The sequence below is a fragment of the Merops nubicus genome, unplaced genomic scaffold (assembly GCF_000691845.1).
Source record: "Merops nubicus isolate BGI_N331 unplaced genomic scaffold, ASM69184v1 scaffold12905, whole genome shotgun sequence".
NCBI lineage: Eukaryota > Metazoa > Chordata > Aves > Coraciiformes > Meropidae > Merops > Merops nubicus.
The window spans coordinates 7,572-34,589 of record NW_008609020.1 but is presented as its reverse complement, the minus strand read 5'-3'; the positions used below and the strand labels follow the sequence as shown (position 1 = coordinate 34,589).

At 41.9% G+C, this 27,018-nt stretch overlaps 1 protein-coding gene across 1 annotated transcript in view; it reads left to right on the top strand.

Moving 5' to 3' along the window:
• Nucleotides 1-27,018, top strand: part of LOC103773113 (myosin heavy chain, cardiac muscle isoform) — a 45,111-nt gene that overhangs the window by 13,316 nt on the left and 4,777 nt on the right. Inside the window, exons 14-37 of the mRNA XM_008940469.1 lie at nucleotides 212-361; nucleotides 1,327-1,497; nucleotides 2,571-2,750; nucleotides 4,073-4,205; nucleotides 6,022-6,089; nucleotides 7,526-7,613; nucleotides 7,845-7,962; nucleotides 8,249-8,372; nucleotides 9,081-9,217; nucleotides 9,591-9,846; nucleotides 10,290-10,532; nucleotides 11,026-11,202; nucleotides 11,647-11,792; nucleotides 12,379-12,469; nucleotides 13,535-13,924; nucleotides 14,839-14,965; nucleotides 16,064-16,182; nucleotides 16,619-16,815; nucleotides 17,753-18,102; nucleotides 18,675-18,799; nucleotides 21,943-22,058; nucleotides 24,041-24,233; nucleotides 24,939-25,142; nucleotides 26,062-26,187. Of these exons, the coding sequence (XP_008938717.1) occupies nucleotides 212-361; nucleotides 1,327-1,497; nucleotides 2,571-2,750; nucleotides 4,073-4,205; nucleotides 6,022-6,089; nucleotides 7,526-7,613; nucleotides 7,845-7,962; nucleotides 8,249-8,372; nucleotides 9,081-9,217; nucleotides 9,591-9,846; nucleotides 10,290-10,532; nucleotides 11,026-11,202; nucleotides 11,647-11,792; nucleotides 12,379-12,469; nucleotides 13,535-13,924; nucleotides 14,839-14,965; nucleotides 16,064-16,182; nucleotides 16,619-16,815; nucleotides 17,753-18,102; nucleotides 18,675-18,799; nucleotides 21,943-22,058; nucleotides 24,041-24,233; nucleotides 24,939-25,142; nucleotides 26,062-26,187 (4,029 nt within the window). The remainder of the gene's footprint in view (nucleotides 1-211; nucleotides 362-1,326; nucleotides 1,498-2,570; nucleotides 2,751-4,072; nucleotides 4,206-6,021; nucleotides 6,090-7,525; nucleotides 7,614-7,844; nucleotides 7,963-8,248; nucleotides 8,373-9,080; nucleotides 9,218-9,590; nucleotides 9,847-10,289; nucleotides 10,533-11,025; nucleotides 11,203-11,646; nucleotides 11,793-12,378; nucleotides 12,470-13,534; nucleotides 13,925-14,838; nucleotides 14,966-16,063; nucleotides 16,183-16,618; nucleotides 16,816-17,752; nucleotides 18,103-18,674; nucleotides 18,800-21,942; nucleotides 22,059-24,040; nucleotides 24,234-24,938; nucleotides 25,143-26,061; nucleotides 26,188-27,018) is intronic.

Genomic DNA, 27,018 nt, shown 5'->3' with positions numbered 1-27,018 from the left:
TACATCTATGTAACAACAGGGTGAAGAAAAGTCAGCATAGGTAAGGGGAGAAGCTGGGGATTGTATCAAGTATGTCCTGATGATTTCAAAAACCATTGTGAAATTTCATTTAAAACATAAGTAGGGATTGAATTAGGCTACTACACTGAAGTCCTTGTGTTCCACAGTGAGTTCTGTTCCATATAGTGGTATCTTGAAACATGTATTTTAGGTTTTGTATGCTGTTGGAGCCTTATCTAAGGCAGTGTACGATCGAATGTTCAAATGGCTGGTGGTCCGTATCAACAAGACCTTGGACACAAAGTTGCCAAGACAGTTCTTCATTGGAGTCCTGGATATTGCTGGGTTTGAAATCTTTGATGTGAGTACTTGGTAGAAGGACATCATAGAAAATATGAAACAATAGCTCGTGTGGGTACTTCTTTTTCTAAATGAACAGAAGGCAAAGTTCCAAGAAAGCTGTAAAGAAATTAGTGCATATTACTTTTTCCATTAACGCATGTAGGAAACAGCATTTAGCACGGCTGGACAAGCTGATATTTCCTGACGAGGAAGAGGGTGGTAACCTACGACAAAAACCATCTCACTTGCTTTGGGATTTGTATTAGGAGAATGTATTGTTCCCACTCTTTCACTTTGAGAGAAAAAAATCTTTTATATACCACATGATATTTCTTCCTCTTTGTATCTCAGTATAAGAGGTCTATCTTCACCTCAGTACAAGAGAAATTTTTTACAGAGAACAATCATTCACAGGAACAACCTCCCCAGGGATTTGGTAGAGACCCCATCACTAGAGGTTTCCAAGATGTGATTGGACAGGGTGCTAGACAATCTCATCTAGCTCCCTCTCCCACAAAAAGTTGGACCAGATGATCTTTAGAGGTCCCTTCCAAACTGGGCTGTTCTATGATTCTATCATTGCTGTAAGCACATGTATGTGAGAAAAGCATGTCACAACTTTTTCAGAATCCATTCCTGAAGATAAGTGCTCAATGCTGTCACTCTGTGTAGCAGCAGAGCAAAGAGCATGTTGGTCTTGCTTTACAGGACAGGTGTGGCATGCTGCTGAAGGAAAGGCACATGAATCCTGAGAGACTTGAACAAATCTGGGCACTCCCACACTCTGGAGTATAGCCTGTGAGGCAGCCAGCAGTCTGCTACTGAACTCCTCTCTCCTTTGCCTTTGGTGTTATGCTTAGTATTTTCTCAACCAGTTACTGTTTAGAAGGGTTTTGATGTTAACAGTTTCTTTCTTGCTGTTTCACCAAGCCCTTACCACAGTTAACTGTGGTGAAAATCCTTCTTTTTTATCTCTTCCTGCAGTTTAACAGCTTTGAGCAACTCTGCATCAATTACACTAATGAGAAACTGCAACAGTTTTTCAATCATCATATGTTTGTCCTGGAGCAAGAAGAGTATAAGAAGGAAGGCATTGAGTGGGTATTCATTGATTTTGGTATGGACCTGCAAGCCTGCATTGATCTCATTGAGAAGGTACATACAGGAGTGCTAAGGTGTATTAATGAGTTGCTTTTATTCATGATGCTCCCTTGGAGATGTCCTCAGGTCCCAGTGAAGCAAAGGAGGATAAACAGCAGGACAAGTTTCTTGCTTTCTACATGTAATATAGAATCAAAAGAAAAAGGATATTTGTGGCATTTGTAGCTACTTGGCTTGACCTCTGTATGTCTGCAGTACAGAGCCAATGATCACCACAAGCTGTAACTGTTAATTTGCATAGCTATATAATCCTCCTTGGTTTTTCCTTTTGTCTTTTTCTGTCCCTACTGTCCTTCCATTTACTTTGTCCTACATATGCTTAACATCAAGCTCACTTGTCAGCTTTTCAGGGCAAATGCTGTGTTTTGTTCACATGCCCTGTGCTTCTCCTCATGAGGCTTCTGTTTCTTACATTACGTGCTGATGTGCAAAGTCCTTCATTCTCTTCCTACCCTCAAACTATTGCTTCCCTCTCACCACTTCCCCAGCATGGGATACTCCTTTCCTTTTCTCTTCTTTGAGTATAATGTGGTCCTGGTGGGGACAGATGTCACTTGCTGCATCCCTTTCTGCCATCTCTTATGGCATGGCATCTAACCCTGCTGATCTGTGAGGAAAAATGAAATTTTGAGTCTTGCGTTACCAAGATATTTGGAACAGCTGGAGTAGAAAGGTTGATTAAGTGCTCTTCTGCTTAATCACTTTCTTCTCCAGGGCTAGGATATCCGCACATGATCCTCCTAGTCCTTCAAACAATCTGTCCAATGCTAGGAAGTTAGTTCATCTTCTCCTGAGACATGAATAATAAAATGTTGTTGGTTCAACTGCCTTGAATGGTAAATCAAACCCTTTCTGGAAGTCATCATAAAGCCTCCTAAGGCAGAATTAACATGTTGAATAGTCAAAGTTGTGGTTACTATTTTAACAGAAAAATCAAATGCTTCCTCCTCTGGATGAAAAGAAATTTTGCAGCCTTAAAATTCCATCAGCTCAAACTTAAAGGCTACACAGCTACAGAAAGTAGGCAGCCTAAGCATTTTACAACAAATATGTTCTTAAATCCACAGCCATTGGGAATCCTGTCTATCCTTGAAGAGGAATGTATGTTCCCAAAAGCTACAGATATGACATTCAAAGCCAAACTCTATGACAACCATCTTGGCAAGTCACCTAACTTACAGAAGCCCAGGCCTGATAAGAAAAGGAAATATGAAGCTCACTTTGAACTTGTTCATTATGCTGGTTCAGTAAGTTCCTTTGCTGGTGGGTAGACTTTGTATTAGAGGTCTTCCAGCTGGGATTTGGCCCATAGCACACAACAACAGAGGGTGGGAAGGATGAAGAGGGGAAGAAAGGAACAGTGAGGAGTAGAAGCAGATGCCTACTTTCTCTGTATGACTATTGCAACACAGTGAGATGCCACCAGACTCCAGGACATCCAGTCCTTCACTACACAAACCAAAATGAACTGAGGAAGTCTAATAGTGTTTTTGTTGAAAATAAGACTTGTATTGCATTCATCACTTTTCCTATAGTCAGATTCAGACTAGGAATTAAACGGCAGCAGCATCTAACTTTGTATCTTGGTTCCCTTTACAAATGAACTGCGTAATTTCTGCCTAATTTCAGGGATGTTAGAAAAAAAAAAGAAAAAATTTTGGTGTCACTTTTTGTTCACATTAGGATCAATGTCTCAAATAAGCCAAAGGAAATATGGTTAATTGGGGGTTGGACTTAGATGATCTTTAAGGTCCCTTCCAACCCAAACCATTCTGTGATTAATTCTGCTGTGAAATTATAGTTAATATGTCAGATGATGGTGGGGTGAACAGGCCACAAGTTGCCCAGTTTCAAAGTTCTGTTTTCAGACCAGCTGTGCAGAATTTGAGAGAGACACAGGAAATTTTTTATTCAGCTAGAGTTGATATGAAGCCTCAGCACAGCAGAGCTGGAACCCACCTGATGCTGTTAATTTCAAATTATAATTGAACATTAAGCCAATTTATTAAGATAAATAATGCAAATCTTGCTATTTATTTGTAGTTGTTAATGTATTTAGCAAAGAAAATTAGAATTTCTATCCCCTTGTGGTACTAATAATGGAACACATTTTCCCACTAAACAGAGCTCTGGTAAAGTCCAGGAGTTAGATTTTTAATAATGAAATTTGTCAGAAAATCTTGATTATTTTTGTGCAGCATACTGTTGTGGAGTGAAATTATTGCTTGAGCATTTTATAATTCAGCACTCATTAGTAGGGTTCCTGGGTTATGGATTACATGTGGTATCTCTACAGCCAACCACACAAAGTCCATGAGAAGAGGTAGGGACAGGATGGTTTGGAAGGGGTTGTGCATGGGATTTAGATGGCAATTATTAGGAAGAGTGGTCTGGGAATTAGGAAGCAGAGAACTGGGGGTGACGTGGTGGAAAACTGGGTGGCTGTTATTGCTCTAAGAGCAGCACGTCATAAAAGGTAATTGGTTTCAAGCCAAACCATAAAGAACTATTAGCTGCTCTAAAGAGGAATACTTGCAACCTCTGGTTTCTTTTCAATCCCTTGCTGTAGGTTCCCTATAACATCATTGGGTGGCTTGAGAAGAACAAAGACCCACTTAATGAAACTGTAGTAGGTATTTTCCAAAAATCATCCAACAAACTCCTGGCAAGCTTGTTTGAAAGCTACGTTGGTGCTGACAGTGGTAAGCAGAATCAGCTCACGTGGGTTTCCGTTCGTTTCTTTCATGGGATGTGTGCTTGCGAATGAATTTAAGAAACAAAACAATTCTCTCAACTGCAATTGACTTGAGGCTAAATGAGGAAGTGACTAATTATTTAGATGTGTACAGCATCTGTAGGAGTTTGTCAGTTATAGCAAGGAGGCCATTAACTCAGCTAATTTGAATATGTAATACCGCTGAGAAATTTTGGCAGGGAAATCAGTGTTGTGAGCACTCCAGTAGGAGTTTGAGCATGCAAGTGTTCAGATATGCAGGCAAGTGTTGCACAAAAGATTTTGTACACAAATGCCTATGAACAAGAACAGCTCTTGTTTCCCACACTGTAGTCCTCCTTGCTAAAGCACCCAGAATTCAATAAGCAATACAAAGTTGAAGAGACCATTTTGGAATATTTTGTTGGATTAGTGGCAAGTAGACACTGAAGGTACCTGAACACCATTCCACATTGGCCAAAGTAGAAGATTTTGCCAATACATCTTCCTTTTTGACTGTTGTTGGGTTTTTTGTTTGACAAGACTAATGTCTGTCTGAGAACACATTTAAGCTCTATGCATTATACAAACTGTTTTATCTGTGAGAAGACAAGTAGCAAGTATCCAGAAAATTGATCTTAAGTAAATAAGAATGGCATCCATTACAAAGATGTAGCTGTTATGTCCTGAAGTTGCACTCACAGCCTATTTATTAGTAACCTAATTTCTATAGCTGTTGTTGTCATGAATCCTAAGACACTTTCTCAGGAAGCAAGCAGGCTTCGAACTTTACAACGTGACTAGGAGATGGAGCTGAATGTAAATAACAAAAATCTGCCACTAGCAAATTCTTGCAAGTTACTAGCTGCCTATTTGCCTGTGGATATTCCTGTCTGTCAGAATACTACCTTGCTTTTCCACAGTGCCAGGAGAAACGAACAGCCTGTCCAGATTAGCCTCTTCCAGTCTTGTGTCACTTTGAAAAAGGGGGGAAAGTCTGTGGATAACTGCATCAAGCACATTGCACTCTTCAGTGCTCCTTTTAAGCTGACTGCTGTTGACAGGTGACAGAATGCCAGACCTCTTGGAAGTGATCTAATGGTCCAGTGTTTGGAGAGCTGCAGAAATTGCTGTACATTTTTGCATCATGCTTAGCTCTTGTGAAACTTCACAAAGGTCATGTCAGGAAGTAGCATTCCTTTGGAGGATATGAGTGATTTTGACTGAAGTTTTGAGCAAAATTCAGGGGATGCAAAGCTACTATATCTACAATTACAAATATTTTTTTCCTCTATTCTAGACAAATGTCACTTGCAGAACTTGAGTGTCAGAATAGCAGACATAAGAATCAGTCTATACACTACAATGTACAGTATAAACTTTCCATAAATATTACTTTTCTTTAGCTTTTCCTTTTTCTATCTTGTCTCACCCTATTGACTTTTTAATGAATTACAGACGAATTTATTTTGTTAGAAGTAATTTTACTGCTTTATTCATATTTATGGACTTTCGGCATAACTAGTGATGCTGTGAAATGCAAATGCAATCCAGAAAGTTTGCCGTGGTCTTTGACAAAAATCATAAGTATGGACAAAGAGCTGCAAACTTGTGATATATCACACTTGTTCAGAATGCTTTGTATGTATTTGAGCAACCAGAGCCACCAAGTCATTAGCTATGCCTATCATTCAAAGGGAGCTGCTCTATGAGAAGGGTTTGTCTGTCTCCCATGTCCTTCATGCACCTCTTACTGAGATACAGATTGTGATTTTTAATTATTTATTTATTTCATTATTTCTTAGCTGACCAGGGTGGAGAAAAGAAACGCAAGAAAGGTGCTTCTTTTCAAACAGTGTCCTCATTACACAAGGTTTGTTTACTTCTTCCCACCTGAAGGTTTGAGTTAAGACGATGCATTGAAAAGCAATGTTAAAGATTGTAATAGACAAAAAAAATTGAAATCCAACACTGGAATTTGATTCAAGGCCTGGGTTATTGACCTTGGCTAAGTGAATACACTGTTATTAAAACAATGTGTATGAGGGCCTGCTCCATTTTATCTTCTTTGAGCATTATTGGGAGATTAAGTGGTGTTTATTCTGTTTGAGTAAGTATCACAAAATGTTGTGAACAACCTGGATCACTTACTTTGTGGCTTATAGCTTCATGCATGTCTTTGGAACAGGAACTGATTGCAAGATATTTGTTAGTCCCAATCTGATTACTGTTTGTAATTGGATCCTAGTGCTATGGAAAAGAAAACTTGTTGAATGGAATACAATATAGCCTCTTTTTGCCTCAGTAATTCCCTTCTACTGGGACTGGTATGTGCTTCTGGTGGACACTGTTGTTAGGATCATGCCTGGGGAAAAATGGGACCTGTAATGTACCACTAGTACCATTTCTAATGGGTAACATTCAGGAAGTTGTACTGTGGATAAACCTCAGGTAGGAAAGGAAGTAGTTATCTCCCACTAGTCATGTGATTTTATCTTGTTTGGAGGTACTCTCCATGAAAGGAAATCACTGGAAACCAAGACATGTATTTTATCAGCTGAATAAGTATAAAGATAGCTGGAGAATCACTTAGTGTTTTAAGAGTCCACAAATAGAAGCCTGCTTTCCAGCACACAAGGAGCTGCAAAGTACCCAGCTCAGGTTGTTTCATTTGTTGTCCTGACTGACATACAAGAAATTTTCAGTTTGAACGCCAGTTGTGCTGATGACATCATATTCTACTTCAAAATGGTCTCTATTTTCTGATTTCTAGACAAAACGCTTTCTGCAGAGCTTGGGGATCACTGGCAGGCACTGAATGGTTGGCTGCTTCTGAGCTAGCTTGCTACCTGCCTGGGAGATGTCTGATTAAGATCAATAAAGGGCAAATGTTTGTCCAGGAGCACAACGACCTAGCTTTTATGAGGAACTGATAGGAAAGGTGAACTATCCTCCCTGAGTGGGGAAGTAACTAGGCAAAAATGTGGCTGGCTTTACAGAAATGCTGCGCAGGATGACACTGCATCTTGCTTGTGGTTCATCTGATTTTCTGACATTTCTGGGGTTGTAAGTAAAAAACAAGTCTTTTAAGACTTTGCTAAAATACATGTGGATTCCTATAATAAATTTAATTCATACTTTGGTTTATTAGAACACATTTCTCTGTAATAATTTTGGTGAGCTTATAATTTGGTTGGAGACTATTTAGAGAGATGACATTAATGAACTTAACCAACAAACCAAAGAACTAAGTGATTGGAATTCCACTAAACTGCTAAGCTGATTGTGTTTTTAATGTGTCTGTTCTAGGAAAACTTAAATAAACTGATGACTAACCTAAAATCTACAGCACCTCACTTTGTACGATGCATTATCCCAAATGAATCCAAAACTCCAGGTATGGAAAATACAGTGGTCTTAAAATTTCAGTATATTTGAACTATTTCGTTCCAATTCTTACTTCTAAGTCACCAGATTGTACTAAAATACTGTCTGTGGTGTTCACCTTATCCAGTGGTGTTACTCTTTCTGGTGACACCTCACATTTTCCAAGTCATTCCCTCAGTGAGATGAAGATGAAGCCCTATGGAGAAGCCCCATGTAACGTAGCCTGTTTTTTCCCCTGCAGGTGAAATGGATGCATTTCTTGTCTTGCACCAGCTCCGCTGTAACGGTGTCCTGGAGGGCATCCGCATTTGCCGTAAGGGTTTCCCAAACAGGGTGCTTTATGCTGACTTTAAACAAAGGTAGTGCTGAGCTCTGTTGTCTCCTGTCCTAACCCATCAGTCAAAATAAGCAAAGCATGTCTTCTCATTTTTATTTGTGGTATTTTATTCCAGTTAAGTTTATTTTCCATTCAGTTTGCCTAAACTCTGCTCTTGCTTGTGTCTGTGTAGATGCAATGCAGGAAATTACTGTGGGTGGGTTTTGTTGGGTTTGTGGGGGGGTTTTTTAAGTTTTGGAGGAAGGAGGGAGGTGGGGAAGAAGCGCAATCTGGGCCGATTTTACTCATTGCTCATCTGTTGTTAACAGGTATCGCATTCTGAATCCAGGCGCAATCCCAGAGGATACATTTGTGGATAGCAGAAAAGCTGCTGAAAAACTGCTGGCATCTTTAGATGTTGACCATAACCAATATCGTTTTGGACACACCAAGGTAACCAGAAGAGACCATCACTGCTTATGTAAAAAGAAACATGATGGATCTAGTATCTAATCTGCAGAACAGGATATTATGCAACTTTTGCTGGTGGCGGTTAATGAAGAGTTAATAATATAAGGAACCAGCAATATAGCAGCAAAGTGACATTAATTTTTAAGCTGTGCTAGTGGAATTTCATTTCTCCGACTCAAGCTCCCACAAAGCTTTTACTACAGCATCGCTACAAGCAGATGCAGCAGCAGCTGATGTTCCATGGCCCCCCAGTAAAACACTAGCTTGTTTAATATAATGTAGGTACTCTTAGGCATAGATGGACCACAAGATCAGATGCAGCTTTTGAAATGAGGCCGTGTGCAATTATGATGTGATCCCATTAGCAGGGGTCTCTGGGAGTTGGGAGTTGTGGTTCAGCTGACCTGCTTCGAACCCTGCCACAGCTGGAATGTACTGTGGCAATAAAAATGTGGCAATAAAATAGTTTGGCCTATTCAAAACTGGGAAGATGAGATCCAGTTGTAAAACAACTTTGGAACTGTACAGTGAAGTCACTGATGCAAGTAGTAAAAAAACTCTATTTTTTTACTTTGTGTCAATAAAAACACCATTCTTCTGAAAGAGTTCAATAAGGTCTGTGCAACTCTGGAATAAAATCACTCGTTGAATGATTTTATCATGGTGACATGATATCTGTGCGTGTACCAGGTGTTCTTCAAGGCTGGTCTCTTGGGCCATCTAGAAGAAATGAGGGATGAAAGACTTGCAAAAATCTTAACGATGATCCAGGCAAGAGCACGCGGCAGACTGATGCGGATTGAGTTTCAGAAGATAGTGGAGCGCAGGTATGAAGCACCCCTGTCATCTTAGTGGATAACAGTCATTACCACTTAATTATATGTTGAATAGAATCATTATTACAGTCCCTAAGGCTATAGTTAACCCTAAATTAAAGGCTTCAAGTGGATGTATAATAAAAATAATACCAACTATATGTTAGTTGCCTGCAGCTCTGGTGAATATCAGATTTGGAAATTTTTCATGCCCCTGAAAAATCAAACAATATGGACGAATTTTCTTGTATATCTTGGAACCTAGTACAAGTTCCTTATATTACTGAGAACAAATCCATAAAACTGACTGAGAATGAAGAAAATTCTCACTTTCTAAATTCAGGCTAAGTTTTAAGGAATTTTGTTTGTTTTCTTCTTAAACCAGGGATGCCCTTCTTGTAATTCAGTGGAACATCCGTGCTTTTATGGCTGTGAAGAACTGGCCCTGGATGAAGCTTTTCTTTAAGATCAAACCTCTTCTGAAGTCTGCAGAAACTGAAAAGGAAATGGCCAATATGAAGGAAGAGTTCTTGAAGCTGAAGGAGGCCCTGGAAAAATCTGAAGCCAGGAGAAAGGAACTTGAAGAAAAGCAAGTCTCTTTAGTTCAGGAAAAAAATGATTTGCTTCTCCAGCTCCAAGCTGTGAGTCAACATATATATTCATATATTTATTAGATGTTCTTTGTAACTCAAAGGCGTACAGACCAGAGTGTTAGTGCAATTCAACTAAAATAGGCTATTGGTCTTGTGGAGTCTTGCCAAAACTTAGAGCAGGTAGAAATTCTCATGTTCTAGTGTATAACCACGTGGGGTAGCAATGTAAATATTAGCAGGTTCTGTCCAAGGCAATGTCCATGGCAGTTAGATATGGAAGTAGTCAAATGTGACTAGTCAGATTCACTACTGTCTCCTTCTGTTTGTTAATTACTTGTCGGGCTTGTCTTCTGAAATCAGGAGCAGGAAATTTTCCTTACGCTGCTCTGTAGTGTTGGATCAGGCTCTCTAACTGCTTACAGTATAGGAGACAAGTGAGGAAGCAAAAAGGCCAGGCACTCATGGCTGTTCTCTTCCTTGTGCTACACCAGGAGCAAGACACTCTGGCAGATGCTGAGGAAAGATGCGACTTGTTGATCAAATCCAAGATTCAGCTGGAGGCCAAAGTCAAAGAACTGACAGAGCGGGTTGAGGATGAGGAAGAGATGAATTCTGAGCTGACTTCTAAAAAGAGAAAATTGGAAGATGAGTGCTCTGAGCTCAAGAAGGATATTGACGACCTTGAAATAACGCTTGCAAAAGTAGAGAAAGAGAAGCATGCTACTGAAAACAAGGTACCTATACAACTTCACCATGTATTTGACCAGAGCTACTGGTCTTCTGATGGTTTTGCACTCTGTTACAAAGGCCACGCTGATGGATCAGTGTACACAGAGCTATTTGACCTCATGAGGAAAAAAGTGCTAACCGAGCCTAAGTTTCTCTTTTTCTGAAGTGAATTTTGCTGCAGTTCAGCTAAAGAATTATGTAAATGTAAAGCTTATTTCCTACTTCTCCCAGGGAGCTGGAGTCCACCACAATGAGAGTGACACTGAAAAGAATGTAGTACACTTGAAAGAATGTACTAAATCCACAACAAGAACTAGCACACATTTTCTCCCTTGCTGGCAATTTCACTCAAAAAAGCTGTAAAGGACTGAGAGCGATGGGATTGCTTTCTTTTCCTTGTCCTCCTGCACACAAGTTCAGTACAGAGAGTCATTTGAGCCAGGTTATGATAATCCCTTGCTTCAAAGTCTTACAAATACACACTCTTTTCTCACACAGGTCAAAAACCTTACAGAAGAAATGGCAACTCTTGATGAGAATATCAGCAAACTTACCAAGGAGAAAAAGTCTTTGCAGGAAGCTCATCAGCAAGTTCTGGATGACCTGCAAGCAGAGGAGGACAAAGTCAACACCCTGAGCAAAGCTAAAGTGAAACTGGAACAGCAAGTGGATGATGTAAGCTAGCTCTACTTTCATGTTTCCCCAGGCTTGTTTGTCCACCGCTTAGAGTTTTCATCAGTCTGAAATGTTGCAAAGCTTTGAACATGAGAAAAACTTCTGTGTGTAGTTCAGCCTTTGAAAGGAGTGCAGTAACAAGGGAAAATCCACTCAGTTTGCATTTGCAGTGTAATGGGCATCAAGTCAAACAGAGCTTTGCTATTGAGAGAATTGTAATGCTTGCACAAATGTAAAGCACGGACTAACCGTTGTGTTACATTTCTTTAGCCCATATGCCCACTGGCTGCTAGAAAACCAAAAAAATGTAAAAGAGGATGCTTGCACTTAAGAACTTCTGCTTTGCAGCTTGCAAAGAGAGCCACAAAACTGGGCTCAGCATACATATGACTGTTGTAAAACATCTGTGTTTAATATGTTTAATAAGTGACCTTGTTCCTAAAGCTTGAAGGCTCACTTGAACAAGAGAAGAAAGTGAGGATGGATCTAGAAAGGGCAAAACGCAAACTGGAAGGGGATTTAAAGCTGACCCAAGAAAGTGTCATGGACTTGGAGAATGATAAGCTGCAGATGGAGGAAAAGCTAAAAAAGTAAGAGACTGACTCTGTTGTGCAGAATAAGGTAGCACAGTTACGACTGTCATTCCAGAGGTGTTGGGTGTGTCATCTTGCTCTGGTGGTGGCTGAAAGGGAATTCCATGTAGAAGGAGTGTTTAGCAAAGAAGGGAGGGAAAATCACTCTTACTTGTGTATGGTTTGCTTGAAACATTAGAATTCATTATACTTTCCAGAACTGAAAAAAAGTTATTTATGTTTGTCATTGCTTAGAGGGGAAAGCTGAAGGAAGTTGCTAAAAAGTTGTTCATTGTAAGTAGCTATGACAGTATTGTTGAAAGACTTGACTGTTAAATATATTTTTCCACAGTCTGAAAATAACGTTGCTTTTGTATGACACAAAAAAAAACCAGGAATATAATTGCAAAAATGCATGCAGAGTCTTGACTTGGAAACCGCTGCTCAGAGAAAGATGTGTTTTCATGCAAATTGTAACATTTGAGGATTGCTTTCATTTTTAGATGCATTAGAAGTTTCACTGAATACCTCCTTAAAAATTGTAAAAGCCTAACTTGAAACTACAGGGAAAATTGTCACAGTAGGATTTTCCTTTCTCTGGCAGGAAAGAATTTGAAATGAGCCAGCTGAATTCCAAGATAGAAGATGAACAAGCTATAGTGATGCAGCTGCAGAAGAAGATCAAGGAGCTTCAGGTCAGCTTGCTTCTTTTTCCACATATCTTAAGATGAGTTTCTCTTTGTGCATCACTGAAGAGCTTTGCAGAAACATTTCGTGGCTATCTGCAGCTTGTTGCCAAAACCCAAAGTGCTTGGAGCAACTCAGAAGCTTCCCAGAATGATCCTTTTTTCCCTCAGAATACTTGGTCTATAGTGGTTTCTAGCCAATAGCAGGACATAAGACCACAGAATGCTAGTGGTTTCAGCAAGGCAGAAAGGCTCTGGTGTTTTAAGCAAATAATATTGTTCCAGACCAATGGAACAATGGAGCTGAGGGTGGATGCTGGAGAGGCATTCAGCAGCAATAAGTGTGGATTTGAAATTTAGGGGATGTGCTCAAATGCATAGAAAATTTTCAACAGAAATGAAAAGCACAAAGAAAGTCATCACAGTCCAAACAAAATAACTTGACCTAAATTATCAGCTCTGGATGGTTTTGCTTTTTTTTTTTTTTTTCTTTTTGGTGTTTTTGGTTGGTTGGTTGGTTTGTTTTTGCTTTTTTTTTTAAAGAACATTTGCTTAACTTGGACATGCAGTGTAGACTGGTCAAAATAACTGCTTCATAAAAAGACTGCTCCCAATGAATACTCGTTATTCATGCAATTCTACACACTGCTGTGTTTGAAATCCTGTCTTAAGACTCCTAGAGAGAAACTACTTCAGTCTCAGAGCTCTTAAAACAGGAACAAAGAGTCCCCTTCAATGACAATGACAGTTGCTGCTATCTACTATCAAGTAACTTCTCTCATGTACTTCAGCTGAATGTCAAGTACATGAGTATAAGGTCAATGCACTTGACATAAATGTCTTGAACCAGAGCTTGTAGAGCAATCTGCTGTGAGAAAGATGTGGCCCATGATCCTTACTCTAGCTCAAGGTCTGATTTACTGGCACAAATGGGTAAGTCCTTTAACTGCTGTGCTTCCACCATGTTGTAAAGTGTGGGCTAGCAGAGGGTTTAAAAATTCGTAAGGTGCTGCATGGTCTTCTGATGGGAATCGTCATGAAAGTGACCCGAAGGTACTCGTGTCCCTTTGGTAGGCTCGTATAGAAGAACTAGAAGAGGAGCTGGAAGCAGAAAGAGCTGCTCGAGCCAAGGTGGAAAAGCAGAGATCAGATTTGGCCCGAGAGCTGGAGGAATTGAGTGAGCGACTTGAGGAGGCTGGGGGAGCGACAGCTGCCCAGCTGGAGATGAACAAGAAACGTGAGGCGGAGTTCCTGAAGCTGCGTCGGGACCTCGAGGAGGCCACGCTGCACTACGAAGCCACGGCCGCCACCCTGAGGAAGAAGCATGCAGACAGTGTGGCTGAGATGGGGGAGCAACTGGACAACCTGCAGCGGGTCAAGCAGAAACTGGAAAAGGAGAAAAGTGAGCTGAAAATGGAAGTGGATGATCTGTCTTCCAACATGGAGCAGATGGCCAAGGGAAAAGTAAGTGTCTTGAAGATGCCCAAACCCCCAAAGGTCATGTGTAGCTAAGGCTGGTCTGAAGGTTTCTCTGGACACCTGGTAGGGCTAGAGTGTTTTAGAAGGTGGTGTCTTGCATTCTGAGGGTGCTTACATACCTAGTGCTCCCCCTTCCCCAGATAGTGGCATAACTCTTCTTACCTGGAGATGGGATAGCAATTAAAATGGCCTGTCAAAACACATAGTGCATCCCCAGGCCCAAGCATATTTTTTATCCATATATCTCAGAGCACGAAACTGTGTCACATAAATTATGCTCCCCCCAGGATGGTGATGACTGGGGTGATGCCATCCAGGACAGGATGCTTCCCTTCCTCTGCAGAGTCCTCTCAGGTCCTGACCTTGGTTCACAGTTTTGACCTGTGTCAGCAAGGCATGCAAAGCAAAGGCATGCGTGACCACCATGTGTATTTTTCCTACCTATAGCTGAATTGTGGATTCCTGAGTAGTCTTGGTAGCTTCCAGAACACTGGAAGAGTTCTTTCAAGTGAAGAAAATAAATTCTGGTATTCTGAGAGATAGAAAGCTGTCATCAACTCAGTTTAGATAAATTGCAATTAAAGCAAAATCAGTAGAGCAATTTTATTTGAGGTGATATTCCATCTAGCAATTATGAGGAGGCTATGACTGAACTTCATAGACATGTGGTTGCTTTTGAAGTTCTTGCAGAGTCTTTTTACACTGGTGCTTCCATTCAGAATGCACTTCAGGGAAAAAAAAGTTGAAGGTGGTTTGATAGGGAGTTCTGTGTCCTGGGACTATAAAACACAGGGTTATTATTCCCCGCTGCTGCTGTGATATTTGTGTCTTTGATATCTGGCATTCCTCTGAAAGACAAAAGTTATGAAGCTTTGTCTTCTTCTCCTGATCCCTGTTAGGCGAACGCAGAGAAACTTTGTCGCACTTATGAAGACCACCTGAATGAGACAAAAACAAAACTGGAGGAAATGACTCGTCTCATGAATGACCTCACGACTCAGAAGACAAAACTCCAGAGTGAGAATGGTAAGTGCACGTTCAGCTCAGATGGACTGTTTCTCAGTAACTTCTCATGTGTGTCTCAGCACTGCATTGGTGAGACCTGTTGTGCAATGGCATCTGCTCTGAAGGTGGCTGGATGAGGACTGCTGAATGGAGCAGCAGCTTTGTCTTTTTTGACATTTCTAACCTTGCAGGGGGGACCTTGCCTCAGACTGGCCTTTAAAACAAACCTATAAGCATATCTACCAGCATGTGGTGATACTATCTCATGTGCTGAAATGGATGAACTGTCCAGGTGCCCGACTTCAGGAACAAGGACACGTACATCTGTCAAGAGGGAGGAGGAGGGAGTTGGCATACTGCTGCTTCCTGTGTGAATACCAAATTCCTCAGCGTGACCTTGGGCACTGCACTCTAGAAGATGCTCACATCTGACAAAAAATACCATATATCCTCTAAGTGCTTACCACCTTGTTAGCCAGAGTTTTTAGCTATTTAATCTTTGTGTCCTCATCGGATACTACTGTTCTGTGTATTTTCAAAGATATATTTTTCATTTGTGCTTTCTTGTTAATCTTTTGTACTCCTATACATAAGTGACGCCCTTTCTGTGGTAAATGAAGTTTTCCTTAGGGTAGCCCTCTGCTCTGTACATTGGTCATTGTGAGGTTCTCAGGGTGCTGTGCAGCCCTCTGAAAACAGGTCTCTGGAAAAGCAATGTAAACTAATGAAGACAAGGATAAACAAAATCAGCTACAACTGCACATTCTGAAAGTGAGCATCAGTCTGGTCTGATCCCATGAGCTGAACTAAAATTAATGAATTGAGGTATTGGCAGTTAAAAAAAAATTACAAAAAACCCACCCCACAGAACCCACCCCTCCACCCCCAAACAAACAAATAAATAAACAAAAAAAGCCCTAAGAAAAACTATCCTGGTTAAGTGTCTAATGGTTACAACTTTAGAAGAAGTTTCACAAAAGGTCAGTTGCAATCACTCTTAGTTCTTTCCTTCAGCAGAATTCGACAGGTGGGACTTTGATTCTGGCTGGGACTTTGATTCTGGCTGGGACTTTGTCACTGCATCATCTTACTTTTTTTTTTGGTTAAATACTTTGGCAGGTGAATTTATAAGACAACTTGAAGAGAAAGAGTCACTGATAAGTCAGCTGTCCAGGGGTAAAACATCATTTACACAACAGATTGAAGAACTTAGGAGGCAGCTAGATGAGGAAACCAAGGTAATGCTTTGACTGTGTTCCATTCACTGAAATAGAATGAGGAAAACTGTTCGTGTTCATTTTTAGCCTGGATAAAAGCTGAAATGAGACATAGGACTGAGAATGTTTCCTGGTCTGATGTAAGTTCCTGCCCTTGAGGCAAGTTACAAGAGAAGAGTTTGGGATGAATCAGCATTCAGAACTGTTAAATAGAACTTATCAGTAGGATAGCCAAAATCTCAGATCTCACATCTTAAAAGTCTGTTAAATTATACCTTCAGTCTAGATTGCTTCCTCAGCATGTCACCGACTAGGGATGACTTGAAACACTTCTCACCTCTTGACCTGGACTGTCAAGGCCAGAGGCAAAAAGAAATAAAAGGCTTAAGCCTCAGTTTGAATTTCTAGGGGCTGGGTTTTGCTGCAGGTTATTCAGCAATGCCTTCTATCCCTGCAGTCCAAAAATGCCCTGGCTCATGCCCTGCAAGCAGCCAGGCACGACTGTGATCTCTTGCGGGAGCAATATGAGGAGGAACAGGAAGCCAAGGCAGAGCTGCAGCGGGCTCTCTCCAAGGGAAACGCAGAAGTGGCACAGTGGAGAACAAAGTATGAGACTGATGCCATTCAGAGAACTGAGGAGCTGGAAGATGCCAAGTAAGTGGGTTACATGGGCTACTTCGTGCCCTTGGGTCACCTCACTGCGCTGACCGGGACTTCAACAACTCCCAGGACAACCTGTTTGGAGAAAACTCTGGCTCATTGCTGTAATTTGTGGCTGTCCTTCTTCTTTTCATTACTTGAGCAGGTCAATGTTTCTGTTGGGTCCTTGTCCGTGGGGTAGGGGATGCAGATGCTGAGGTTTATTTAAGAACTAACAAGATCAGATTACCCTATTTGGTTACCTCGTGCACTCACTTGCTTTGCCCCAGCCGAGTGTTATGTTCCCTTGGTCCTGAATTCCCTTCCCAATGATGGCTGCCCCTGGGAAGACAGGACAGAAAGTCATGTTGGCTCATGCTGTGCAGCTGCTCCTAGTTATCAGTCTCAGGTGTTATTGGGCAAGGTCTCTGAGCATCTCCAGCATCTGCCTCCACACATCTCTGATCTGCAGGTTCTTCCCCTACTTCCATTATATTTTCTCCATCTAGCATTTTCACATCTAGCATTTTCACATTCTTCTTTCTGCACCCTCCTTTCTTTCTAGGACCTCTTCTTGCTGGGACTCCTCTCTCTCTCAACTGGAGGAAAGTGTCACTTTCATTTAGGCTAGGTCTTATCAAAATTTAAAGCCAACACATCCTGGTTACAGCTAGTGAGTAGCAAGCTGCTGCTTGAGAGTTCAGAAGTCCAGTTTCAGATATTCACACACATGCACAAAATTAACTGCCCCATGTCAGCATTCATCATCTAAGCTGTTGTTTTCCTGTCATAGTCCCCTCTCTCTAGAGGCTGTTTTCCCACCCCCTTCCCCTTGTCCCCCATTTTTCCATTTTGAAATTGATTTACTGAGGTAGTGCTTTAGTGTTAGTTTTTCTGGATAACATGGCAGTGGTGGCTTTCAGTCATTTCACTGTCTCTTTCCACCTGTTAGGAAGAAACTTGCTGCTCGCCTGCAAGAAGCTGAGGAAGCCATCGAGGCAGCCAATGCCAAGTGCTCTTCTCTAGAAAAGACAAAGCATAGGCTGCAGAATGAGCTGGAAGACATGATGATTGACCTGGAGAAGGCAAACTCAGCAGCTGCCTCCCTGGACAAGAAGCAGCGTGGGTTTGACAAGATCATCAGTGACTGGAAGCAGAAGTATGAAGAGTCGCAGGCAGAGCTGGAGGCTTCCCAGAAGGAGGCCCGTGGCCTCAGCACTGAGCTCTTCAAGCTGAAGAATGCCTATGAGGAGACACTGGACCATCTGGAGACACTGAAAAGAGAAAACAAGAACCTCCAAGGTAGGCTTCATTCAGACCCCATGTTCAGTGTGAGAGTCACACCAGTGGACAGCTGGAGGGGTACAGGTGCCTTGTAGCAGCTGTAAGGAGAGGTGTTTATCTCACCTTTGAGCCTAGATTTCCAATGTGTTTGGAGACCCTGACTGCTGGCAATGAAGGTTTTGAACATAGAAATTGGTATGGCCAGAGAAGAGTAGGCTTCCCTTTGCTTGCCTGTCAATGAAGCTCACTGGCAGAGGTGCCAGTCTCAGGGAGGAACGATATTGATGACAGAGCTGCAGCAGATGAAGCCTACACAGCTCCCAAAGCAGAGTGTGGCACTGCTAACCTGCAGATCACAGATAAAAACTAAACCACTATAACTACTTCAAAAAGCATTTACAAGCATGTCTGTGCTTTCAAGCTGGTCAGGTAAAAACAGTTGCTGAAATTGGAAGTAAGGCAGCGCTTTATGTAGAGATGAGCCCTGGAGGCAGTCGTCTGAAGCATGGGTCCTGTATTCACATTCCATGAATTGCAGTATGTTTGGAACACTCTGATCACTAAATCCATCCATTCTTTCTTTGTTTAAGAGGAGATTTCTGATCTGACCAATCAGATCAGTGAAGGAAACAAGAGCCTCCATGAAATAGAAAAAGCCAAGAAACAGATGGAACAAGAAAAGTCAGAAGTTCAGCTGGCTCTGGAAGAAGCAGAGGTAAGGAAAGAAAGCTCAAAGGGAGAGGAAAGGGTGTCTTAATCACAATTTTCCTTCCTCTTTCATCCTCTCAGCAACACAAAGTGTTACCTCTTAGCAAGAGCAACTTCTCTGCACCCAACTCCTCTGGGCTTGCTAGCCACTGTTTTCAAGAATGACTAGTGACTTTTGGAGATGCCAGCTCTGAGATCATCACTGGAGGCCTTTTCATAGGAGGTGCCTTGTAGGTTTTGGGGTTTTGTTGTTGTGGATTTTCTTTCCCTTTCAGGAAGATCATAAATCTTCTGCTTACGTCCTGAAAATCCAGCCCTTGCTCATATTGATACAGCATATTTCAGTCTTTCAGGAAACAAACTGCTGAGAATGATGGTCTCATACTGTTTTATCAGACATTTCTAGTGTTTGGTTTCCAACTGCAAATTCACCATTTCTTGTTTTTGAGAATAACGAAACAAACCTCCTGATGACTTTTAATTTTATAAGGTCTTGGATATTGTGTTGGATACTGCAGAGTGCTTAAAAAACTGGCAGCAGTCTCAGAAGCCAAAAGGAACAAGGCCATTTAGAAAATTTTTGACTCCAAATAGGACTCTGGTAAAAATATTTAGAATCACTACATTAATTTCTACAGTGACAAATATGCATATGCCCAAAAGGGAAGCCTCATCCTAGTTTCTAGAAACAAACCAATGATACGAAACAAGCCAACTGGAAATCCTGGTTATTCATTGAAAGGGCTTGGTTGTCCGGTTTTTTTCTTTTTTGGAAGTGCTTTGCAAACCTACGAAGGGGTGTAGGTGTTGCTTGCTAGAAGGAATACAGCACATAGCAAGGGATTTTTAGTGAAGCCTGCATTTGTTTAATTAAGAGGGAGTGTTGATCTGCTTGAGCCTACGAAGGCTCTGCAGAGGGATTTGGATAGGCTGGAGCAATGTGCTGGGGTCAGCTGTGTGAGGTTCAACAAGGCCAAGTGCTGGGTCCTGCACTTGGGTCACAACAACTCCAGGCAACGCTACAGGCTTGGGGAAGAGTGGCTGGAAAGCTGCCTGGTGGGAAAGAACCTGGGAGTGCTGGTGGATAGCTGGCTGAACCTGAGCCAGCAGTGTGCCCAGGTGGCCGAGAAGGCCAATGGCATCCTGGCCTGTATGAGAAATGGTGTGACCAGCAGCAGTAGGGAGATGATCATGCCCCTGGACTCAGCATTGGCGAGGCCCCACCTTGAGTACTGTGTCCAGTTTTGGGCACCACTGGATAAGAAGGACATGGAGGTGCTGGAGCGGGTCCAGATAAGGGCAACGAGGCTGGTGAGAGGGCTGGAAAACATGCCTTGTGAGGACTGGCTGAGGGAACTGGGGTTGTTTAGTCTGGAGAAGAGGAGACTGAGAGGAGACCTCATTGCTCTCTACAACTAACTAAAAGGAGCTTGTAGTGAGGCTGCTGTTGGTCTCTTCTCCCAAATTACTTATGATAGGATGAGAGGAAATGGCCTCAAGTTGCACCAGGGGAGGTTTCAGTTGGATATTAGGAAGAATTTCTTCACTGAGATAGTGGTTAGACACTGGAACGGGCTGCCCAGGGAGGTGGTGGAGTCATCTTCCCTGGAAATGTTCAAAAACTGAGTAGATGTAGCACTTGAGGCTATGGTCTAGTGGTTAGGGAAATGTTGGGAGGAAGGTTGGACTTGATGACCCTGGAGATCCTTTCCAACCATAGTGATTCTGTGATTCTTTTGAAATGTTCTCAATATCTGCTAAAATGAACATCACCCAGTGGCAGGGATCCATTCACATCTTAAATGCTGTGCAACTTCTTTTGTCTGTTTACAGGATGCTTTATACTTTGCAGGGATTTCACAGCCAAACAAACAGGTGTCCTGATCAGAGCAGAGGCAAGAGCATGCCTTTCTTCCACAGCTCTGAGATGTGGAGAGTGACTATCTGATCTGTCAATAAATTTCTCTTGCTAGAAAGAATACATCAGTTCTTGAGGGATCTAAAGGGCACGCTTTACTTTCCTGGACCGAGTGGAATGACTTCCTAAAGCTCAGTGATATTAGGAACTAACGAAAGTAAAGTGGTGATGTATTTTATGTTAATTGTGAAAGGAACAGTTCAATGCAGATTTTCTCCTTTCCTTGTGAATTTGAGTCCCTGGCAGTCACCACTGGTGACACACAGTACTTCTGAGTGCTATCCCCATTAATACATTGTGGCTCCTTGGCATGAAGTGTGCATCTGACTGACCTGTGGCTGCTGCATGATGGCTGGAGATTGGTAAGGGGGTTGTACAGCTTTGCCTTCAGAATTCCATTTTGTTTCCATTATCTCTCAAAGGAAGCACAGCTAAGCCTGTGCTACTTTACCCTTCAGAGAGCACTTCCAAAATATATGATGTTCAGTTTTGTGCTTTCCCTCCTTGCTTGATGCGAGCAGAAAGGAGACAGAATGCCACTGAGCCTGGTTTATGCAAGACCAGGAAGTCAGAGGCCTTGTTACATCACTGTTGTCAGCTCAGTTTTTGACTACTATATGTAAGAGTGAAGACATAGGAACAAATCTCCCTTGTTTCATAGACTTGTCTCCATGTTAATTGGAACGTGCAGACAGAATATTTTTGTCACACAGAGCTGATGTCTGTTGTGTCTTTCCTTGAAGTCATATTGCCCATGAACATTGTATAACTGGGAGGCTTTCAGCACTTCATGATTTGGAGAGATCTTTGAGATCTGGAGATGAGTAGACCCCTTCACTCTCCCAACAACTTTCAGTCTTTGCCTATCCTTTACAAGCCTGTGAATTTCCATAGGATGTCTGTACAGGAGTGTGGAGCAGGGAGCATCTGTTGACATCAAAACCATGCAGGCAGGGCCTAAGGTATTTGTTTTCACGCAGGCTGTGGATTGTTTGACAATTTGTCTTTTGAGGAGCTTGCCTCTCAGTTTTCCAAATGTTTGCATTAAAAGGCAAATAAATGCATTGTTTTGCCATGTAGGCTGTTCACATCCTTGAATAGAGAGAGAAGTAGGAAGAAAACAGTGCTGTTGGGAATGGGAAGAAAAGTGTGAAGACATCATCTTTGTGCAGCAGTTTGTGACTTTTTAAAAAAACAATAGCAACTTCTGGACTTGGTGCTTTCTATTTCAGGGAGCTTTGGAGCATGAAGAAAGTAAGACCCTTCGTTTTCAGCTTGAACTTTCTCAGCTTAAGGCAGACTTCGAAAGGAAACTGGCAGAAAAGGAGGAAGAAATGGAAAATATAAGGTAGTGTACAGGAAGAGTGTGGATTTTTAAGGGGAAAATCTCAAAAAAACAGAAATATTCTCAAGGCCCAAGCCAGTCAAATGCACCAAAGGTAGTTATGCCAGGACAAGCAGATACTGGCTGTACCAGAAACAAAACCAGCTCTGATTATTTGCCAAAGGGTAGTCCTACCACACTGCCATTGCTTAGTTCAAATATTCCTGTCAGTTCAGTCTCTGCCAGTGCACACATAAGCCCATAATACACATCACAGTAACACAATGGAGCTGTAACACAATGGACTGGCACAACCAAAGTCACAGCAGACCAAAGGCCACTGTTTGTATGTTTACAGTAGGGAGGCATGTAGGTATAGAGAGCTGTCTTCTAATCCTCTGGGGTGGCTGCCTCCCAAGGGGAACCACAGGTGAGTTCAGCAGTATCACCTCGATAGTGCTCAAACCTCTATTATCTGAAGGAAATCTTTACCTCTGCATTTAGTTAAGTTTATGCAATTATGGCTACACTGATTGTGGGAGGATGTGAGAAGTTTGCCATTATGTGTATGCCATTTGGGTAAGCAGTGAGACTTGCAGAGGTTTTTTTGCAGAAAGTATGAACATGAAACGAGTGAAGTTTGCAGGTGAAAGAGGTAAACAGAAAAAATGGAAAGCAATTACAAGACAGAAGGATGATGTCTTTTGTCTCTCCTTTCCTCCTCAGCACTAACACTAGTCTGAAGAGTTAGACTCCTAAAATAATGCTACACTGGGACAGATTTTTGGCAGACTCTGGCCTTGATTTAGTCAGTGTCCCAATGCTATTAATCCAAAAGCTGTGTCATTGCTTGTTGGTAGGCAAAAGGGTAGGGAAGGCGAAATCCAAGGCCTACCTTGGATGGCCTAGGTACAAGGACTGATATGTTTTTTCAAAAATAAATAATGTTTTGATCCTTTCAGATATTATCTTTTGATGTCCTGCAGATATCTGGATTACAGAGATCTTTGGACAAACTATCCTAATCGATGCTTTATGCCTTGGATTTATGAGTATTTTGTTGCTAGCTTGTTCAGCAGACATGCTGTGTTGTTTCCTGTGAGGATAGGGTACAGTTCAGTATTTAGCCAAAGCAACAAGGCTCCTTTTTCCTTGTTGAGCTGGTGATTTCCCAGAACACCTACTCTTTCAGCAAAACTTGGCCAGCAGTGAGATAAATATTTCCCTGTGTGAGTCATATTCTGTGTTTTGAGTTACCTTCTGGTTGTGTAGGAGAGCAAAACTTTAATCATAGCACTCAACTATTAGTCAAGAAAATTAAGCACCTGTCTGTATCTGTTTTGTGATCTTTAAATTGACACGCCTTTCACAGAGGGACCAGACTGTTAATTAGGGCGGGCTTAATCTCTTCTCACTTTAGATGTCCATAACATCGATTTCTATTCCTGAATTATTCCCCTTATAATCGAGCGTAAGAAAGCTGTTTCAACATCTACTTTAAGACACAATATATTGTAGCTTACACATGTCATTTACTATAAAGAGCACCTAGAGTAATTAGCTTAGAATTTAGCTGCCTACCTTCAGTTTGACTAATCCCCTCCAGTAATGCCTTCATAAAAAGCCCAAGACATAAAACACCCCAGTGAATGGTTTAGTAATTACCTCGGTAAGTGACTGCTAAGTTTGAAGTGCTTCTTGTTAGGTTCAAACTTGTACTTGTCTGAGTTTACAAGAGATCTGAAAGAACTCCATGCTCCAATATTGACAAAGAAAATGTGGAAGAAGGACGTTACAAGTGTTTGCAGATTGGGAGTTAGCTGAAGGTGTGAAGCACACCAGCCAGCTAGACAGCACTGAGGCACTAGAAACCTGTGATATGGATGTCACTCAGAGATATACTTCCATTCCTGGAAATGAGACACTTACAGAAAGTGCAGTACCATGTCATGTAGTTCTACATTCCTGTGCAGGGAGGAAAATGACTCAGTTCATGTCCTTTTCAGGAGAAATCAGCAACGCGCCATAGATTCACTGCAGTCCACCCTTGATTCTGAAGCCCGGAGCAGAAATGAGGCCATCCGGCTCAAGAAGAAGATGGAAGGGGACCTCAATGAGATGGAAATCCAGCTTAGCCATGCTAACAGGCACGCTGCAGAGGCCACAAAGTCAGCACGTGTCTTGCAGACACAAATAAAGGTACTCCAATAGCTGCCAGTCCCAAGCACCTACAATGGTAGGTGTGGGCTAGGTTTGATTAGCAGAGACCAAAACAGCAATGGTGATGGTAATTACGAGAGAAGCTAGTCCCAAGGATGTGCAGGGAAAGCCTTTGGTGATCACGTCTGGTGTAAGAGAATGCTAAAATATGGATTTCTTCCAAGATTTGCATACAAGCTGGATAAGATCCAGTCACAAAACCCTTGTTGGCTACAGCCTTCTGCAGGGGCAGAAAGCTACAGGAAGAAGAACAGAAAATCGATGATTTTCTTGTGAGCTTGCAAGTCCCTTAAAAGTGGAGAGCAAGTCAGTTGGCTGGAATACAGCGAGTGTGTGTATTCAGCTTTGTTGTTTGCTTCAACATTTGTAGTAGCTTGAAAAAAAAAAGGTGCTTTTCTAAGATACCTCAAGTCATCGCCTCTCCCACACCTTAGCAGCTAGTTGTGCCTCAGGCAGAACCAAGAGCTCTCACAGATTTGAACACACCAATTTTTCCTCCATAACAGCACATACCACAAAAGTTGTTCAACTTAGTGTGGAGGAAGCCCTTGTCCGATAAGGAAGCACTGAAATTCTTTAGGTGGGCCCCATGCGACCTTTCAGTCTGGGTTCCTCTTATGTAAGCACAGTGGCTTGAAATGGAGTTGCACTGGTAAAAAAACTCCAACATCTGTATTGTTATAGGAGCTTCAGGTGCAGCTGGATGACTCGGGACACATGAACGAAGATCTGAAGGAGCAGCTGGCAGTCTCTGACAGGAGGAACAATCTTCTCCAGTCAGAGCTGGATGAGCTGAGGGCTTTGCTGGACCAGACTGAGCGGGCGAGGAAGCTGGCAGAGCATGAACTGCTGGAAGCCACTGAACGTGTGAACCTGCTTCACACTCAGGTTGGTTTTTCCTGTGCTTTCTCTTTCACTGTAGATACACCACCTCACTCCCTCCAGCTTAGCTGAAGCTGATGATTCAGCCAACCACTTTAAAGAATTTCCAGAAAAATCTATGATGGAAGATAATAGAGCAAATTTTATTTCTCTCCTTCTATGCTGTAAAACCAGTTTCCTGCTTTTAATTAAGCCATGTCTGGGGTGGTGAGGCATTTCTTCAGAGAAGCAACACAGGTGATGCTTTTGTACAGAGCACTGATGTTATTCAGCAATAAAACCCACAGAGGCTGAGTGTGTTGTGTACAGTAGGTGTGCACAATAGGTTTATTGTGAAGGAAACACAGCAAAGTGCTCTCTGCCATGTCACAGGTCTGTGTTACTATAGACCCTTGGACTCTGTCACGGTGGATAGTGCAGTTTTTACAGGGCCGTGGAAAGGCATGTCCTGGCTCACCACCATTTCTCACATAAACCCAAAGCTTCTCCTCACCAAATCATGGTCAGAAAGAAAAGAAAATGTCCTGCAGGCTGGCAATGTTTTGCAGTGTTTCCCCCAGCCCATTGATGATGTGGGGCTTTTGTTTTAATCACCTCATTGACTGATTCTGGATCATTACTTTTCAAAAATGAACTGCCTTAGTCATTCTTCTATTTCAGCCTATTAATTCTTATTGTATCAGAATCGAAACCTGAATATTTACAGCTTTGAGAGTATTTTTAATGTTTCTTCAGTCTGAAGCTGGGTATGCTATTCAAGGCCAGTCCTTACTGCATATCTGCGTATATCTATCTCCTTTCCCAAATACTGCTCTGTGTGATCCAGGAGTTGCAAAAATCAGTAAACCTTGGTGTGTTATGGCATTTACAGAAGTTACGTATCTAATCATAACTTTTCTTCCTTTGGGGGAAAACTTAATAAAAGAACACAAGCCTGATCAATCAAAAGAAGAAGCTGGAGGGTGACATTTCCCAGATGCAGAACGAAGTGGAGGAATCGATCCAGGAGTGTCGGAATGCAGAGGAAAAAGCCAAGAAAGCAATCACAGACGTAAGTAGGATGGTTCTTTGCTCACTTCTTTTCAGTACCATAACGAAAGAGGACAGCTAAGAACATATCTCCCAAGTCTCCAGTTCTATGCTTCTTAGAAAGCTCATACATCCAAGGCACTCCATGGTTATCCGTAGGTAACTGATGAAACCACAAAATAAAACAGGCTAGAGGTAAAAAGAGAGAAAGGACTTTTCCCTGATTGTAACCTGTTTACAGTTAGGGTTTGGTTTGGTTTGGTTTTTTTTCTGCAAGAATGCCATTTCCATTGATCCTCAAAGTCTCAGGGCATGTCAGCTTTGAATCAGGTAAGTCACACACCTGGATAGGCTAAACCAGTTTAGACTGAACTAGTGCTAACTGGTGTCATGGTGAACATAGAATCTGATGGGAGAAACAAAATGACTGAATACCAAACAAGGTACCCTAGAACTAGGTGTCTGTTGGAAAAACATGAGGCCTAGGATCCCAGGATGAGATTCTTCCTATAGGGAAGACATAATTCGATCAGGTATATTTTCATTTCCAACATACCTGGAGAAATCCATGTCTTCAGAGTTCAGCTGATTTATCACATCATAGCAACAGATAAAATGAAAGGTAAAACGGAAAGTTTCTGTGAGTGACATGTCTGGAGTGCCTGGACAAAGCTATTCCTGTACTGTGGTCTTTACTGCTTCTCAGCTGACAGCACCATTACTGTCTGGCAGAGAGAAAATGCTGATTGTCCTTGATTCAGCTCCAGCCTGGATTGCAATGACTGCTGTCTCCTGATGACTGCTCACTAATGGGTACAAAACCTGTAAATGGCCCTTGGTGGCAGGCACACAA